At 39.7% G+C, this 19070-nt stretch overlaps 1 protein-coding gene across 11 annotated transcripts in view; it reads right to left on the bottom strand.

Annotated features, from left to right (window-relative positions):
* The window catches only part of GRB10 (growth factor receptor bound protein 10), a 145115-nt gene that overhangs the window by 55722 nt on the left and 70323 nt on the right, over nucleotides 1-19070 (bottom strand). For 10 of the 11 annotated variants that reach the window (XR_005255973.1, XM_038129250.1, XM_038129245.1 and 7 more), the window contains one exon: nucleotides 372-588. Coding sequence is in view for 10 of the 11 variants with exons in the window: in XM_038129245.1 (XP_037985173.1) it covers nucleotides 372-588 (217 nt within the window). In the remaining variant the exon portion in view is untranslated. Of the gene's footprint in view, nucleotides 1-371; nucleotides 589-2510; nucleotides 2678-19070 lie in introns of all 11 variants that reach the window. The other variant, XM_038129249.1, reaches the window with a different exon arrangement.

A 19070-nucleotide genomic window follows, 5' to 3' on the forward strand; every position in this document is an offset into this window, starting at 1 on the left:
CATCTGCCTCATCTGTCTACATAATCTCTTTTGTTTAATAAAACCTATAGGCTGTCAGTGGACACCAGACTTGAGAGCACTGGTTTTACCAGTTTGGAAGAAAATCCAAATATGGATACAGCTTCTGCCAACCGGTACCAATGACACACTTCTACAAATCAGCTACTGCAGAAACATCAAACCTTGACTAAAACAAGGGTGATAATACGTGGAAATACTATGTCCTTCACCTACTTAGTACACTTTTCTACGCAAAAGTCCAGTCTAACACTAAATTCCTTACCAAAGTGGATCTCCTATTTTAAAATATAGTTCCTCTGAAGCAAGTTCATGGCAACTTATGGAAAAGGAGGCGAGTGCCTTGTCCCTACCTGACTGCCATGATGCGCACTGGCTGGGAGCGCTGCACCTTCTGCCTCGGGGACATGGGCTGCAGGGTGCTGGACCCCGAGGATGGCAGCTGGCTGCGGCTCAGCTGGCCATTCTGGAGGAGTGGAGCGGTTTCCGACTGCATGCTGCATGTAGAGTATAAACTTTCAAATGAGGAATTCATGTCGTTTACCAAAGCTTCCAGGTCCACGTCGTCATCTGAAAGACAAAACAAAGGCAGTGTAACACATCTGGAAGTCCCAGGCAAAGGAAATGTGGAAAGAGCAAAGACTAAGTTTCAGTAAAATTGTAACATAATTATTTAACTACATTTTTACAGAGCAATATTTTTATTGCAGAAATAATGTATTTCTCTTAGAGTAGAAATCCACAAAAAGTAAGAGCCAGCAATGGAGATTTGTTTTGTCTTTCATGGAGAAAAGCTATGGACACAGAATAAATATGAACAGTATTTACTCTCTCTCTCTCTCTCCATATATATATGTCCGTGTGTATGAAACAAGAATTTAGTGGATTTTTTAATAATGACAATGCAAATGTGAAGCATCACTTCACTTACTGATAAACTGCCATGTATTTCCAAAGCATATCACTTACAAATGCCTCAGTTTGGCTTGGCAAATTATCAAGTTTAGATTGTCCAACACTGTAATAAATACTTTGCAAGATTGAATAATTTAGAAGGAAAAAAATTAAGACAGTGCTGCAGTCCTGGAAGGCATCATTATACAAGCGATTATTACATCTTTTTAAAATCCTACCATACTTTTGTGATACAGTATTTTGACAGGCAGTCCAGTGACTTTCATATAGAAAGATCTATCTGTATCCTTGCTCTTGCAGTGTGATAGACAGACTTCTACCTTAAAGAGTACAAAGTAAATCAGCCAAGGATGTGGTGTGGCTGGCTGGAGGAACAACAGTCCCTAAAAAGGGCACCAACCTTTCTATATATGCCACCTTACCTCACTGTAAATAAGTAACTTGTGCTGAATCATTCCTCCTTAACGATCATAATTACTCTGCAAGACAAGAGAACTCTACAAGCCCTTTGCACTAACCACTCTCTGAACTTCTCTTGCAGAGCACTGTAATTACTCCCTAGCCACAAGTTACATCACTCCCTATCAGGAGTTCAGCAGGCTGACGAACACACACATCGATATCTGCTTCTGGTTACAGCACAGCCACTGCCTGAACAGCTACTCCTGACCCAACAGAGCTTTGTGCAGCCAAAAATGTGCCCTTATTTTCCAGCCGTATCAACTGGCCTGGCAAAACATACCATTGCTGCCTGCAAACTTTCTGTCTCACAAAACTCTTCATGACAGGGATGGAAAGTAGAGACAAGCAATGGAGCTGGCAAACACACACTGCTTTGCAGCTTAAACACACTGTGTTTTCTAATATCCATTCTTCTGCCATGTTTTCTAGGTAAATGAACCATCAGAAGCAGCTTGCAACCAGCTGCACTATTTTCTTTTAGATACCATAAAGGATTTTGTACAAATATCACATTTCTTGAGGATAAAATCTAAAACAGCATCACTCAATTTCTGTCTTCCAACAACATGCCCTGATAACCATAATGAGATCTGAACATGGCATTTACATGGCAATGGTATTGGGATGCTGATGACCTCCATTCTCAGTGTTGGGTGAACAAAAGACCTGCTCAAAATTAAACAGGTTTCTGGTCATGTCCCTACACCTGAGCTCTATTTAGTGACCTGAAACACCATGTTTCTCATTCCAAGTCAGTAGGCTCTTTACTATAAAAGTAACAGCCACTTAGCCTTTGCTTAGAATACTCAAGAGGATTTCAAGGTTTGAACACATATCAAAAAAAATCCCAAAAAAACCCACCAAAAAACCCAAACCAAAGAAACAACAACAACAACAACAAAAAAACAACAACAACAAAAAAAACAAAACAAAACAAAAAAAAAACAAAAAACAAAAAACAAACCAAAATAACAACCCAAAACAAAACAAACCAAACCTGAGAGGAAAAAAAACCACATCACCTGACAAACAGGTTGTTTCTTCCTTTCAATTCTTTATGATAATTTCCCTCAATTTTTGTATTTAACAGCTACTACACTACTACTAAGACTCACCTTCACTAGGTTACACCATCTTCTCTGTACGTCAGCTAGTTGCTGCATTTTCAACAATCTAAGCTTTGCTTTGCTTGGACAAAGTCTACAATAATTTTCCTGCTATTTTTAGCGATCTTGAGACAGAGCTGCAATTTAAATTTCATTCCATCCTCCAGATTCTTATCCTATTTGGAGAGGACATATCAAAAACACTTATTGAGCAATCACAAGGGAACCACAGAAGTAGGAGTATAAAGAGGGAGAGGCCGAATTACAAGGCTTTTAAATTTTATCATTCATCTAAAGTACCAAGATGTAGGGTGTCAGATGGCTGTCAAGTAAAAGCTTAGGGGTTGGATGTAGGAGACATAAAAGACAGACCCTGACCACAGAATCAGGGACTAAATTACAGCAACTAACAGCAATCGTTTAGCATGGTGAAAAGCAGAAAGGGAAAAAAGTCGAGGCATATATTCAGTGGAAGTCCATATGGCTAGGTCCCTGAGGGTGCTAATTTATTAACAATTTAGACAAAGCTATTAGCGTGCAAGATCATTAAGTTTTCAGGTGATTGTAACATGGGAGGAATGATTAAGAGTCATCTCAAGCTATCCCTGAATAAGCAAATAGTTGCAAAGGTGTCCTATGTAGCCTAATATGCATAAAATGAGGCACTTCATGCAAAACACTAAGCAAAACAAGTACATAGTTTAAAGCATTGAATTACCATTAGTAGGCATTTAAGTATATCAATTACACACCTAAATTCAATTTCTAACAGGACAGGCACTGACAAGATGCATATAGAGTTCTCCCAATAATATGCTGCACTGAAGTCCAGAATCTGGTTTCACTTCTCTGTCAGCTCCTTTTCTCTGTGGCTGCAGCACTGTTAATAATAGCCCTTCAGTCTTGCTATAAAACTTTTGCAGGAGCAAAAGATCCTCAAGATCCTTAAGCTTTTTGAAGACAAAGCCTGCAATCTTGAATTTCATACAGTTTCATCTCTATACAATGGCATTTACTACTAAATACCATCATGTTTTGGAGAGATTTCAGCATGATGCAATAGGAAACCTCACTGCTGTAGCCTACACCTCAGAAGTGCCAGCAGATGTCTCAGCCTGACAAGTAATCCAGTATGTTACTGTGATGGCTCTCCACCGAGTTTAACTTAACAAAAATCAAATAAGCCCTCCGCAGGATTTCTAACTGTTTCAACCATATGCAGGCATACTGTTCAGAAGGGTATTTCATGTACAGTGCGATCCTTCAAAGTATCTCTCTCTACCAACCAGTGAGATCCCGCCTCCATCAAGACAACCCTACACAGAAAAAAAAAAAAAGTTGACTAAACTGACTTTGAGAAGGCTTGCTAGTTAACAGCAAAATTTGCAAACTATTGGACTTTGATCCAGCACTTAGAGGACCATGCTGGTCCTCTAAGTACGCACACACAGATTTTGTGACTGACCTGGAAGAATTTAGCAGGCAGAGTTACAGGTAGCTGAGGAGCTTCCATCTCCCCAGATATCTTGCATACACGCACTTCCAGGGTTATAAAATTATATTGTCCTTAATCTGTATTGAATTCTGCCATAAAATCAAGGAGTAGGAAAGTGGATATTCAAGGTCTATTCTTCCATTTCAACTGACCAGCACAGAGGCTACTTATCACCTCCGTGCACAAGCATGCAAACAGCCCTCAGCTTTTGACTGCCATTTTTAAATGAGAACACTTGCAAAACCTAGGTCTGACATATTTCTGGTGGAGGACAGGGTACTGGCAGTTTTGTAGACTCTTCTGTGAACAATGTTCTTTCCCAAAGTAGAACCAAAGTGCACACACTGTCAGCTGTCTGAACTTCCTTTTGTTTCTTTGCCCACAATTTGTTAAACTTTGGCTTTGTTCAGAAACCAGCTCCACTGGATGTTGCAAGTAATATTTTTGGTAAAGTAAATCATGATTTCAATTACAAGAAAAGATTTAAAAGTTCCATTCAAGGAAACAGGAAAACTTTGTTACCAAAACTCTACTAAGCTAGTTAGGTAGGTAAGCTGTCATGCTCCATTAAAAAAAAAAGTACCTTGCATACATTTTTCATGTTTTCGAGCATAACACAGGAGGGATGATAACCACTAAATTAGGCCTGAGCAAACTTTAATCTGTACTTAACCATGTCCCACTTGCCTTTCTGCTTCTAGCCCTTCTCTATCCCCTAGATCCTCATTTATTTACTTATTTTGGTAGTTGTTGGCCTTGACATGTTAAGCTCAGCTAACAAGACTAAGCAGGATCCCACTTATTCTGAAGCGACACAAAGCTGAAATGATCCTGCTCATCTTCAGCTGTGCCAGCTTCCTGAAGAAAGCAGGTATTTTCACAGCTGTCAAGGGGCTCACTGCATCACAGAAATTCTGTTTACTGAAAAAGAGATAAACATGGAAACAATCTCAGCTTTGGATGCATTTAATGTCTCTAAATGAATGTTCAGCAAACACCCTTCCCTTTCACATATGGTCCACAGTTCATAGGGAACACTTTGAAAAACATCACAGGACCTAAATTAGTTGTGATTTAGGAGGCTTTTAAAAACATTTTATTTAAAAAGATAAATAATTTCCATCTTGTTTGCTCATTTTTGAATTTAATCATCCAGCATTATCCCTTGTATCATCAGTTCCCAGAGATAACTGATGCAAGAGTTACTAGGAATTCAGTAGAAGATTTGTAAAAAGACTATAGCACTTTTCTGTCACCATGGAATTAAGTCTGATACTATAGGAAACCTAACAGCACATCCATAAACAAGTGTTTGATACAGATAGGCACCTCTTCCTATCTGATAACTTAACACCAGCAAAATGAGTTTCAGAGCAGCACATTCAAGAGCCATCTTGACAAAACAAAAAAGCTATGATATACCTAATGTAAGATTTCACTGAAGTTAGCTGAGTAGAGCATGGTATCCAAGTTGTGAGCAGCCCCTCCAGCAGATATGAATTAACCCTCAAGGAGACAGATGGAAACAGTGAAAGAAAAGAAACACACAGTTGCATACAGCCTACCATCCTGCATTGATGATGCAGTGAAAGAGTATGTAAATCACAGGTGATACAGGGAAAATACATTTATAGTAAAATGAACAGAAGAACAGTAACCAGAATTTGAAAAGAGGGGGGAAAAAAGACATATAAAGTACTTGTGGTATCTATCTCAAGATCCTGTTTCAAATCCTCTAAAACCACATGTAAGTTATTCTGATTCATACTGGTGATGCAATTAAGTTTTGCAAGGGTTTTGGCACTATGTAAATCTCATGTTTTAGGATCAAAAATGCAGGTAAGGATTACCACAGTGAGATGTGCATACAAACCCTTTTCTAAGACTCCCCCTCATATTAAGGGCACCCTTTGCACAAGAGCATTGCAGCATGTCCCTCCAGTACTGCGTCCAATTAGAAAGACTTTTCAGAGACCTCCATCACTACAATTTTTTGAAAGTGTACTATTACTGACAACACACAGTTGTAATGATGCAAAAAAGAAGTCCATTCTAGGTAACACTCATACTCCTCTATTACTTTCTCCCTCTGAGCATGTCACTACACTCGCTATGTTTACACAAATGTCTCCTATCCCTCCATACTCTGGTTTCAGCTTCCACTAATGCCACAGGCACCAGTTGATCTGTAATTTTCATACAATTGGTATCCACAGCTCCCTACGGATGCATGTATTTAGTACTTGGCAGCTTCTACACCTCTGAGAGACACATGCAACAGAAGGTGGATGATAATAAGCAGATCTCTTACAATTTTTTAAAAACCCCACAGTGCCCTCCACAGTGATGCTACAGCTGAATGACACCCTCTGTTCCCAGTATCAGCTCCAATTCTATGCAATCTCTCCCCTCCCGATTTCTTGAAAGCTCCATATGGATGGGAAGTTTAGCACAAGAAACAAAAAGACAATATAAAACATTTGCAAACCCTATGCTTTCACACTGTTCTCCAGATCAGAGAAGGCTGTCAGACAGAATTACAAAAATATCAAGACTGCCTCAGTTGAACATTAGAAGCTTGCAGTGTTTTTTTGTTCATTTAAAGTGAAAGCAGAAGACACAAACACAACTTTGTGTCCCAGAGGCATCACTAACCCCAGACTAGCCACAGTCTGAATTAAAAATCACAAGCCTGAACCCCAAAACTTTATATGCCCTGTAAGTCTCCTTATGAGCCTCTGCACTCCTTTCCTTTATTGCATTCTAATGTTCTTCAGCTTAAGTGAAATCCTCTATTTTGTACTGTAACTACAGTTGCTGGCCTACAAAATGTCAAATCAGTGCATGTGCAGCTTGCAAAATGCTAAATGGACCATGGCGTGGAGAGAAGGGCAAGAAACAGAGATGCTGGTTGGTAAAAGAGCATGAAATTGAGATACACATCTGTGCTCTTTGAGCACACTGAAACCAGAGAACCACACAGAGAAATCAACAGTGAACTTGTAATTGCTTCAGTATTTTCCAGGTGATTTTTAAATGCCACACACATCTATTCCCATTTCTGCCAATACAGCTGTGATGGCTAACACCAAGTATACATACTTCAATTACAGGTGCTGGAGAGAATTCTCTTTATTATTTCACACCTCTTTTCTAAAGGTTCATGGTCAGACTCCAGATATGTTCTCAAAACACCCCTGGATAGGTTTCTTGAAATAGAAGACAAATTAAATTGAACAAAATTAATGTTGCTAGGTAACAACTATAGGAATAAGCTACATATGAAAGGTGCTCATAAAAAACCGAAGTTTCAATGAGTAACAGGAACAACTGGCTACAGGTGCCCTGCAGCAGGAAGGAATGAAGTTGTACACTTGGATTATTGGGTAAAATGAGTTTTTGGAATTCTGATAGAAAAAGATGGAAGGCTAAAAAATGAAAAAAATCTGTTTTTGTCCAGTTCACAAAAAAAGCTTGGCATCCCAAAAAGTGAAGATGATGAAAGCTAGCTTTTTAGAGGAAGGGAGCATGGACAAGGAGGGTTTATTTGCTAATTATGAGGATAAACTACAGCAACACATGTCCTGATGGAGATTTTACTGGTTTGCCCTTTGATGGTGCTGCAATTATTCACAGATAACATTCAGAAGCACTTCCCACTGTACATGCTCCCATTTCTAAGCCAAGGACTGCAGAGTCAGGTTGGTCCTTTTGTGGAGTGGATGGATATTGGTTGCCTTGACAGACAATTGCTGTGGGTGGGTATCACCACCACCACTGGTGAACTCTTGCTAGACTCTACTGCACACACAAATGTTGAAGCACTTAAGGCATCAGTATGAGAGAGGCTTGAAATCCAAGGAAATCATCTAAACCATCTAGAATTCTGATTACACATGTTCCAACTATAAGAGATAAGATTAAAATATGTAAGTCACAGCCAGTCCCTTTTCCAGACTCACGCAGACCATTTAGAAAACAGAATTCCTGATACCCATTTTCTCAAAGGAAATTTGCAGCTTTGGGAAAAAAAAAGAATAGAAAGCATACCTTCCTTCTTAAAAAAGCATCAGGTCATAGTTTGAACCCAAAGCCAAACAGGACACCAGCTGATCCTGTGTCACTGCACACTGGGACTGCCCACCTCCTGCTGGGTGAGCACACCCTTGTCCAGCTATCGCTGAAATCAGCCGGTCGCCTTTCCAAACCCTCTTCGCAGGCCAGTGCCTGCACAAGCACTGCTGTATGGTAACTAATGAGTAAGCACATCACATAAGCAGAACATCAGATTAAGCAGACCTCCGGGAAACCATAATTCTTGAGCAGATTACAAAATCCAGTGAAAAGACCGATTTTCAAGTAACTGGTAACATCTGCGGGTTTTTTTCCATAAACATGAGGTTCAAGGGTTTTCCTGTACCTTTTTCTCACGTCACCTACTTTTAATTCATTGATTTAAGAAAAAGACTGATAAAGACCTTTAAAAAGAAAGCACTTTTTTGTTTGGGTTTATCAAGACAAGGAAAATCCAAACCAGCCTCAGTTACCCAGACAGAAGCAGAACCATGGAAGGCAGAATGGGATATTCTTTCAATTGCCAAACCTGGGGTCAGAGTAGACCAATCCTCAAAAAAACCCTCAAGGACCGAGTGGTTATGTTGGTGAAGGCTGCAATTCATCACAGAGTGCACAGGTCAGATGGATTTTCCTGGCCCAAAAGAAGACAGGAACAGAAGGAAAGCTAAAGCTTAAGTCATAACTTTGTGAGAGGCAGTCATGAACCTATAGCCTTGTTGTGGCCCACCCTTAACTCAGGACAAAAAAGAAAAGAGTGAACGTGTGACACACAACAGATCAACTGACCCCAGGGATTCTCCATTCATGTCTTAACTTCTTGGTGAGGTTAACTGGGTGCCACACTCTTGATGCATTACCTCAACAGCCAAACTGAGAAAGCAAGCCCCACCAATATATCCCAAAATCATGATCACAAAAATCATGATCACTTTTGCTTCAAGAGGAGGTGTGCGTGGAACTCTTGGGCAGCAGAAGGGCTCCTGACCTGTGCGGCCCATACAAAACAAACAGAAAATCCACTGGAACTTTTCAGACAACAGGCAAACCCATGTTAACCTACTGAGCCATTAAGGAACTTACAAGTCAGAGCCCAAGAAGAGCAACACTGGGTGGCAATGTAGAGGTGAATTGAAATACTGTCAGATGACCACAGAGTAAATGCTTGACTGCGTATTATATTAGACAGTCATATTTATGAGAGAATGGCTTTAAAAAGATATCTTGTATCAGTGAGAGCTGCAATTTGACAGAGAAATGGTCAGGTTTAGTTGCATTTTTATTGAGATTACCCAGTCCTACATCAAAAACAGTTTAAAAAGTTTTAAAATACTTAACAATTAAATATTTTTCTTATGTTTACATGAAAAAAATTGTTTTTCCCAATTTTTTCTACTATTTTCCATATACAGATTTCTACTCACAGTGCTTCTCTAAAGTTTTACTTGGATATTTTATTCTTTTTGTCCATGTCCGATAAAAAGAAGAAAAGAAGTGAGAGTGCTAATCAAATATAGACAAACAACACTACTACACAAGGCACAGTTCAAAAAGAAGTTTAAAATTCACACAGATGAGGAGAGCAACACATGTCTTGCAAACCTAAAGCTACTAAAGGCAAAGTTAAAAACAGTTAAAGCATCTATTGCTTTCCTTTCGGGAACTTGTGTTCTCCCTCCCTGATTAAACACCATAATACCCAGCTGAGTAATCCCAGCTGAACAATCCTTACAAATCAATATAAGTACCACTGCACGGATTAGTCCCTCCCATCCTGCCAAGAAAGCCCAAGCTTTATCCCTGCTCCGGGAAACATCGTGCATAACCTCCTAACGTGCTGCCGTAGCTCCAGCCAAAGCCTGCAACGCCCTGCCTGCTCCAGCACCAGCACCAGCGGCTGCTCCAAGAGAGCATCGCCACTGCTTGGGAAGTCCCTGCCTGGCAGCCAGCAAACTCCAGCCTTCTTGCATAGTGGGTTTCATTTCAAATCCACTCCACAACAACTTCAACAAAGCTTTCAAGTAAAAAGTGGTTGGATTAGCCCAGAAAGTCCATTAGCATTTCTCTTCAGGAAGTGATGTGCCTGCAGAGCTGGTGCTGAAGCATTATTATTATTATTATTATTATTATTATTATTATTATTATTATTAAATTAGGCGTGTCCCTCATCACCTGATACCCGAGCTAACCTTTACTCCTAAGGTTAAACCGTGAGTTTTGAATTTTGCTTCAAACAGGTTTGTTGCTGGCTTAGAAAGCATGTTTGAGGACGTAATTTAAGTTCCAAAAGTTGCACACAGCAATTAATGAATCAGCTATTCTTCCAAGTTAATTAAATATTGCGTTTTCAGCATATAATAGTTACCTAGCTATGACCGATGGACTTACAAAGCAGACAACTTGGAATATTTCATTTTTAAGGTACCTCTTGTCAAACTTAACAGAACCAAAGTCATATGAAAAAGTAAAATGCTTAAACACCAGGGTAATTTTGGGGTTTTTTTAATCAGTTGCTTTAATAGTTGAGTATTAACTGCAATTGTTATTTTGGTAAAATATCTACAAGAGACTAAACTGGGGGAGAGTTGTTTGAAATTGCAACACTGCATTAAAAAAGCCTCCTTTAAGAGGCTGTTGGGGACTTTAGAAACTTACTTGTAGAATTAGAAATTGTCTCTGACTTGACTTTTAAACCCAGTACCCGACAAATAACGATAAGCAAGCTTAGCTACCTTAGCTTCACTTCAGAGACAAAGGCAGCTGCCATCCAGATATCTTCTTATTGCACAGGCAACACCTCAATATAAGCTTTCCCTACATTTCTTTGCCCTACTAAAGGAGTAGTGTTTTGGGGCACACATTTCATTTCATTTGCACACAGATATGCTGTCCCCAAATCAGCTGTCTATTTTAGGCTCTTCTTTCAGGCAAGCCAAGCAGCTGCTTCTGAAAAATCACATAGTCCTTTGGGGTGCAGAATAAGGGGATCTCCTCCCCTGGCCTTGTCAGCAAAGGGTGGATAATTTGAGAGGAATTACTGCTGTAACGAAGCGTGAACCTCCACTGCATGAGAAGGGAACGCTCCAGTCCTGCTGCGCAGATCCCCAGATGGCAAAGCATATTGCTGCAGTCTCATCCCAAATGGCGGTGTGGAGCCACCGCTGAAGATGTCTCTACCCCACTCCGCTCAGGAGGAAAACAGTCATTTATAAAAGCTCTGTGATGCCTCCCTCTGCCGTGACTACGCTGATTCCAAGAACTCTCGTTAGTCAACCTGTTTTGGTTTTTTTAACATAAAATAACAGCCAAAAAAAACCCCAACCCCAATCAAGGATTATGTCACCAACAACTACCCCCAGACCAGCAACAATACAAAAGAACAAGTAATCTACATTTACCATGCACAACTCCATTGAAAATCAGTAACATCAGCCTGACTTTATTTAGGCCTAAGAAAACCACGTGCTAAGGTTTATTCTGAACTCACCAAATCAAGTTTTCTTTCTTTTCAGCTAGGCAAAGCCTGGTCCTTCGTGATTTATATCCCACAGGTAAGCTGCATGGGTGAAAATCAGTCAAAATCAGGCTCACCCAGAGGGGAAATCTGCAGGTGTGCTATGCAGAAGACTCATCACAGCTCCGTGTGAGTCAAAACAAACTTTTCCACTATGCCCGTTTTCCTTCTGAGATCCACGTGCCTGATTCCACAAGCTGTGCGCATTCCCAGGTCAGGTATGCAGGGCATATCCTGTGATTTTGGGAAATCAGCCTGCTGCTCTTCTCCTTCTAGTCGGTGTTCATGGAGCCCAATCCCCTGCCTAGGCTCACCTCCTTGCACGTCCACAGAACAAGGCTGGAAACAGAACACAAGATACTTTCCCTTAAGGGTACTCTGTTAACAGACCATCACTTTTTATGAGGCTGTCTCCACTTCTTTTACCCCAAGTGACAAGGATGCCACCGGCATGCTCAAACGAGCTCGCAGGGCGCCGATGTCCTGTGCTGCACTGCTTTAACTCACCCCACCATCCCTCTTAGGAGAGACACCCCAAAAACCTGTGGACACAGGGTCAGTATTCTCAAGAGGTGAGACAACCTGCTCACCTTGCTCTGTTTCACATCTGAAATACAGCCCAGAAAAGCAGAGAAGACTGGTTTGCTCCGCCAAAAGCACGCCCACATATTTTCAGACCTAGAAAGGCTTAGACCTAGAAAGAGGCAATGCGTCAACAGGACAGAGCTCAAGGTAGGCCAGAAGTGCTGCTGTAAAGCCTGAAGGCTCTGAAGGACTTTTCTCAGTGACTTTTCAACAAAGTCAGCACCTCTAGATTAGCTACCATAGGAATAATACCCACGTGTGTCCCAGTGGCAAGCCTTCCCAGCCTCGGTTCTCTGACCGAGTGACTCATCAGTGATGCCACCCCAGCCTTAGAGGTGACTTGTATTCAGACTTCAGTATATATCACATTCTCCCCCCGCCGATGCATATTTTTTTCTGCTTAGGCTCTAAAACTTATTGTCATCTTTCTGAAGAATATTTATGGTTATTCTGGAGCCTAGAAGCTGTAGTCACTGGGCTCATCACCCAATTGTCTTTGAGCTGCAGACCTTGCAACTTAAAAACCTATCATTTGCAATACTTCAGATTTCAGAGGGACTTGGAACATTACTATGCCTGAGCTCTCCAAGATTTTTCAAGCACTTAAGGACAAACCACGAAAACATACACAAAAACAGTAATTCCCTTTTGCCCTTGAACAGCAGCAAGCTCACAAATTAATTGCAAAGATAAACAAAAAAATTAGCCCCCACGAAGCCTTGTTTGAAATAGAAACTTACTGCCATCCTAGCTTATAAAAATTTAGAAGTGCATGCACATGTAAATTCTCGAGCAAGGTATGTTAATTAGGAGGGTTAACAAGGCACAGCCAGTTCAAGTTGCTCGTGCGCAGTTACAGATCCACTCAGACAGTGGTGCTGTAACACACCCTAACACCGCACTGCTCCCAGCCTCATCTTGGACACAGCACAAATTGCCTGCAATCTTGATTTGGACAGAAAGACTTAAATATTGTTACTGCAATCCTAACGCCGTTAATGAAATTACATACTAATTGCTTTGGTCAGTAGCACCTTATATACTTTAATTACTTAAGCAGCTGCTTGCTGCTAAGAACTCCAAATTTAGCTACATCTCATGCTATATTTTGAAAGGGTTTTTTTGTTTAGCTGGTTTGCCCCATTTAACTCTGGCTTTTTTTTAGCTGAAAATGCAACTAGCTTGACAGAATCTTGTCCTTTTTTAATAGGCACAAAGAGAGTTAGAAAACGTAACTAATTCAGATTGATCTTCCCCTTGAAGCTTCTTGGCTTTAAGAGAAGTGCTGCAACCTTTTTCAACCTCAATGTAAGAATGTCAGCTCCTTTGATGCATTTCTCAAGTATCCTCACATGACACAGCTTGCTGAAGTGCTGTCATGAACCACTTGTGGCATAATGTTTACATAAAGGCAGAAATAAATACTGTGCTGCTTATCACAGTCAGGTAAGCTGAAAGACAGAGATGACTGAAGCTTATTGTTACAATGGTACACTGTGGTAAAAGATTTTAGTGCAGAACTGATATCAAATTACAACAGAGTTGTTTATTTTCTACAGATTTTATAAAGCTATGAAATTTGAGGGGGTTTATCTCCTCCTCTTATTACATGAACTTAAAACAAGTCTCAAGCTTACTATATCTACTTTATAGACAAAGTAAGAAATCAGAGTTACAGAAATGTACTATTCCAGTTCATTTTGGGACAGCCTTAACATCACAAGATTTTTTTCAAAGCTACAGGCACCATAAATAATGCAAGACTACAATATTATCTTTTGCTATTTTACTCCCCTTTAAAAAATTCAACAGCATTTTCCTTGGTATGACAACATATTTTCACTGACGTTCCTCAATCTTTTCTTAGATGGACTTGAAGACCCTCTGACTACAAAAACAAACAAACAAACAAGCACAGACTTTGTTTCCTTATTTGACAAATTTACAACCTAAAGCACAAGCCAAGGCAGCTGCAGCATTAGAATGTATAGTTACCAAAAAGTATTTTTAATCTTTAGTAGTGAAAAATAAATGAAGGTTATTTCTCTTGTCTGACATGTTTATGCACCTAAAGACACTTAATTCTAACCATAAAATGAATAAAACACCAAGATATGGTCACAAAACAGGAAAGACCAAGAGCCTCTGCACCACATAAAGCACTAGAAACCACTTCAAAGTTTCCTCCATGTCCAACAGTTTTCCAAAGTAGACACTCCATATGGGCTTCCTTTCAACTTGCAATGAACAAATTTTGAGAGTTATCTTGCTGAAGAGCAACACCTTCTTTTATATTTAACTCAAATGGATTTCAGATTCTTACTGTCTTCCGCTTTCACCACAGTAGGGTACCATTTCATTGAGAGCTACTTATGGTCTTTTCTATGCTATTAACCTCTCTGGTGTCCACTCTGTCAAGAACATCTCCCATTTCTGCCCTCATTAGCGAGTCGGTCTGTTGGCCCCTTGAAAATGTGGATGCACTAGAAGACGCTGTCTTCCCACAAGCTTCCAATAAAATGCATTTTGTACAGGTCTGTACATTTGCCTGAAATACAAGGAAAGGTTGTGAACTACCAGTTCAGTAGAAATGACTCCACATTTCTACTACTTTTCCTGTTAAAATATCTGTATTTCAAGCCCAGTATAAGTGTCTAAGAATGCTTTTATTGCTGCATTTCATTTCACTTGTCAAACCAGAATAAACTTCCTTCAGAGAAAGTGGTTTTTTTGCTATTACAAGTACATTAGGAAGAGTGCCAGCGCAGCTGTACCACCAAACCCCTGGGAGAGACCAGACCCTGGGGAATGCAAATGGTCTGAGAACATCTCTTTTCAGGGCAAAGTCATCAGCACGGAGATCACCAAGTCTTCTTGCTCAAATACCCTTTCTGTAAGAAAGGAGGCATTCACCCCAGCCATGCCTTCAACAAATTTCTCTGATCGTTTCAGTTTGCTTTGGAGCCAACAGTCTGACAGATTCATCTCTAAACTTGCTCTTCAGAAAGAGATCTCTCTGTTTTGTATTTCACCAGCATAACACAGCAGGAGACATGTATCCTGGCCCAAAAATCTCTGCACTACTGCCATAGGGAGGAAGGGTTGAGAGGATTTTTTGTTTTGCTTTGTTTAGTCATTTTCCTAAACAGAAAGTTTATAGAGATACACAATGGTAGAAAGATATTACCGCAAACATAAATACAGTATCGGTAGACATCTTGGCTCCTACAATAATGAAAACAAATTAGATCTCTTTCAATAGCTTCATTTCAGCTACATACTAAAACCATCTTAAAGAAACTCCATGGCTTTCATGGCTTTTCACTTATGCCTCAAGTGTTTTTAACTTATCTCTTTATCCCACATTTAATGCCTTTTTTTTTTTTTTTTTTTTCCAGTAGATGCTCCAGTGTCATCTGGCAAGTCTGGTCACTGTTCCCAACTTTAATTTCAATCCCCACATGCACAAAGCTTCAAGTACCCTTCAGCTTAATTCACTGACCTCCTCCCTCCTGTGAGTCAAGAATTATGCACCATCAATCAAAGCACATTTATGGTACTTAGAAGCTGCATCATCTCTCATCACTTCCATGTCACAGGCTGCACACAAACAAGTCAATTTACAGAAAGGCTACCCATCATATCCAAGTAATACCCTATAGTTTACCCATCGCATTAGGACACAATTTCACGTATGTTCTCATTTCAGTCTTGACTTCATCTCCGCAGAACTGGCTCTCAATACCATGAACAACAATGAAGTGAGGCTTTGTCTTCAAAAAGACCATGTACACTACTAAGCAAATCTCAACCACTACTAAGCAGATTTCATTATTTGACAGAAGTTTTGTAAAAGCAATATCCTCATTTTACTGATGGGAAAAATGTAGGCAGACATCTACAGTTGTTTGTTTAATTCTATGTAGAAGCTGATTCACTGAATGAGTGCTTCTAACTCTTTGCCCTGCTCCACACAGGCACAGTGGCCAACCCCAACGAGTATTTCCCAACTTCTACACAGAGGGGGTTGTGGGCTGTGGGGTGGAGAGCCCATGGCTGCTTCTGCATGCTCATGTGAAGAAGCACACACTTGTCATCATCCTGCCACGATTTCTGCAGTCCAGTTATTCTGAGCAGCTTGGTTAGCTACCACCCCACATGAGCCAGGTCTGCTGCTGTCATCATCACCTGCTACAGTTTGCAACCCCTTGTTCCCATCTGTGCCTAAGAGTCCAGGCAGCCCCACAGCACAGGCTGCGGATATTTGTTACTCTACGCAACTTCCAAAAGGAATGAAAAATAACCAGCCCCCTAAAAAGGACCCTGCTACCTATAAAGCTGCCAGCCAGCCCATGGTCAATCACATTCTTTCAGCAAGGACTGGCTATAAATACAGGCAGGACACTCTGCAGAGATGCAGGGCTTACGGAAAGAACCAGAAAGTTCCTGTAATCAAAGCCCTGTACCATTTTACAGTCTTCTTGGTATCTGAAGTCTGACTTCATTCATGAATCTTAAATCATTTTTTAAACATAGAAAATCATGTTGATACTTAAATAAACATAACTCTGCCACTAAGAAAGCCTACTTTCACATTCACCCAAAACCACAGAAATTTATTAGCCAAGTATTTTTAGTTACATCCTTTTTTTTGATACACCACAGTGTATGTTCTTTTTGACATAACTGAGTTAAGGTATACTCGCTGATACAGACCATGAGTGCATTCCAGTGTAATGTGTTTGTCTCAACTAGAAGAGATACATTCCTATGCTAGAAAAATCTTAAAATCTGCAGTTCTCGACTTCCCAGTCATCTGGCAGAACCAGTCTTTATTTTATATACAGATTAGAAAAGACATTTCTAAGGAAAATCATGTGTAAGCTATAATTTGAACTGGGCATTTTCCTCTCAGCTGTACAATGTGTTATGTCTGAATGTGACAATCCCATTTTTCTAGTACTTAAGCTCCAGAAAATTGTTTTAATGTGCAGAACAGGATACCAAAAACTTACACAAATTCTATACTTGTTCAGACTGCTTAACCTAAATTTGCTGTAATACTGTCAGCCGACTTTTAAAATCCCTTTAATTTTTAAGCACAAGGACAACTTTTGTTTAGCATTTGTAATTCTTCTTCTAATTAAGACCAACTAACAAGTGAAAAGGAGGAGCACAAAGCAGTTGAATAAAGGAATCCTCAAGCACCAGAAGCCTTTAGGAATACCAGAAGCTTGCAAGAGAACTGCAGTATCAGAAATACGCCCCATTTCACTATTGCAAACAAGTCTTACCTCAGCCTTGTTCTATTTCTCACCCCTAAAAATGTTACAGAGATAGACATTGCTTGGTTGTTTTTTATTTAATAATTTTTATATTTTTTAAAGAGAAGCAAAGTGAATTTCTGTATTAATTTCCAAGATGATAAAAGCTCTGCTTTAAAGATGAAGCTCATAAAAAAGTAAAATAACTTATACTTTTCCTCACCTGAGGCACAGGAAAGAAGAGACAGAAACCAAAGGTTAGGACACTTATTAGGACAAACAATGGAAGGAAACTAAGAGCTGTACTGCCTGTTCTCCACCCTCTCACTACTTTGAAAGAGACCAAAAATATAACTTTGAAGGTCAAGGGAAACCAAAAATCCAAAACTCAGATACACATCTCTCAGAACTGTTTGCAGACAAGAGGGCTGCACTGTGTCAGCTATTAAAAATCACCTGCATCACAAGGAAGATCAAAAGTGCATGGGTGGTCAGAGACACAACAAAAATCAGTTCAGTGTGCTTCGAACAGGGATAGGAGAAAATCAGGAGTTTTCATTTTGAAAAAAAAAAATAAAAAAGTCAAAAAAAAATCTGATTCCAAAATTGTTAAATGTTCAGGTGAAGGAAGGCTGTTAAAAAGTTTCTTGCAGAGATGAAGTCTAACAAATATCAATTCAGGGAGCAGTTTCTGACACTACATCTGCCCCTACTTGACCACACCACTGCTACCACTCTTGGAAATCCATTTCATAGAAAATGGGGTCCATTTTCCCCCATCATCTTCAGAAAGCACAAAGGCACAGTTAACACTGTTCTCTTGAGAAATCTGTTTGCTTTTACCAAAGCAGAGGGATTTATAAAACAAAATAGCCTCCCCTCAACAGTCACCGTGATTTCCAATATTCTGCGCACTGCAGATAAATGGCAGTTTCTGACAGATGACACTCTTGAAAGTCTGAATAAGCAAAATAGATTTATTTGAGATTTGAACATAGTCATGAAACCAGATTAAAGCCCTAGAGCTTTCCATGTAATCAGATACTGAAAGTCAGTTCTCTTTCCATTAAAGCTGACCTTGCATAGTGACACTGTACTTTTATCTCAAAAATTAGAGATACTTCTTAAAAGATTATTTTAAAAATATGTAACAGTATAGCTGCAGTGAATATGGATTGTTTCCATCTCTAAATATATTCTTCCCCTTCATATATCAAACTGCCTTTTGAACTTAGAATTTGATTTTGGTTAAGGTGTCAGAATTCAAAGTTAATATTCTGATGTTGCAGAGACACTGTTTTTACTGAACAACTGTCATTGTTGTAGCATGATTAAAAGCCAGGCTACATAATAAATCAACTTTCTTTGCTGGAAAGCTCATTAGTACTGAGACTATTTTAAGTGCCCACCGCGATGTTTTGACATTTGGCTATAACACCTTCACTAAAAGGTTCAAAAGCTTCTTACATAAAGCTAAATACACTTAAAACATTCCCCCTAACAGGGAATATGCAAAATCCAAGAACGTGAAAGAAGAGGGTGTAGTAGCACAGGCAAGAATTCAACTCAGCCATGTTAAAAATGTCATCCAGAAGCTACCAAAGAGCCTGTGTTGATACTACTAATTTCCATCCTTT

This window comes from Motacilla alba, chromosome 2, assembly GCF_015832195.1.
Source record: "Motacilla alba alba isolate MOTALB_02 chromosome 2, Motacilla_alba_V1.0_pri, whole genome shotgun sequence".
In the NCBI taxonomy this organism is placed as follows: Eukaryota; Metazoa; Chordata; class Aves; order Passeriformes; family Motacillidae; genus Motacilla; species Motacilla alba.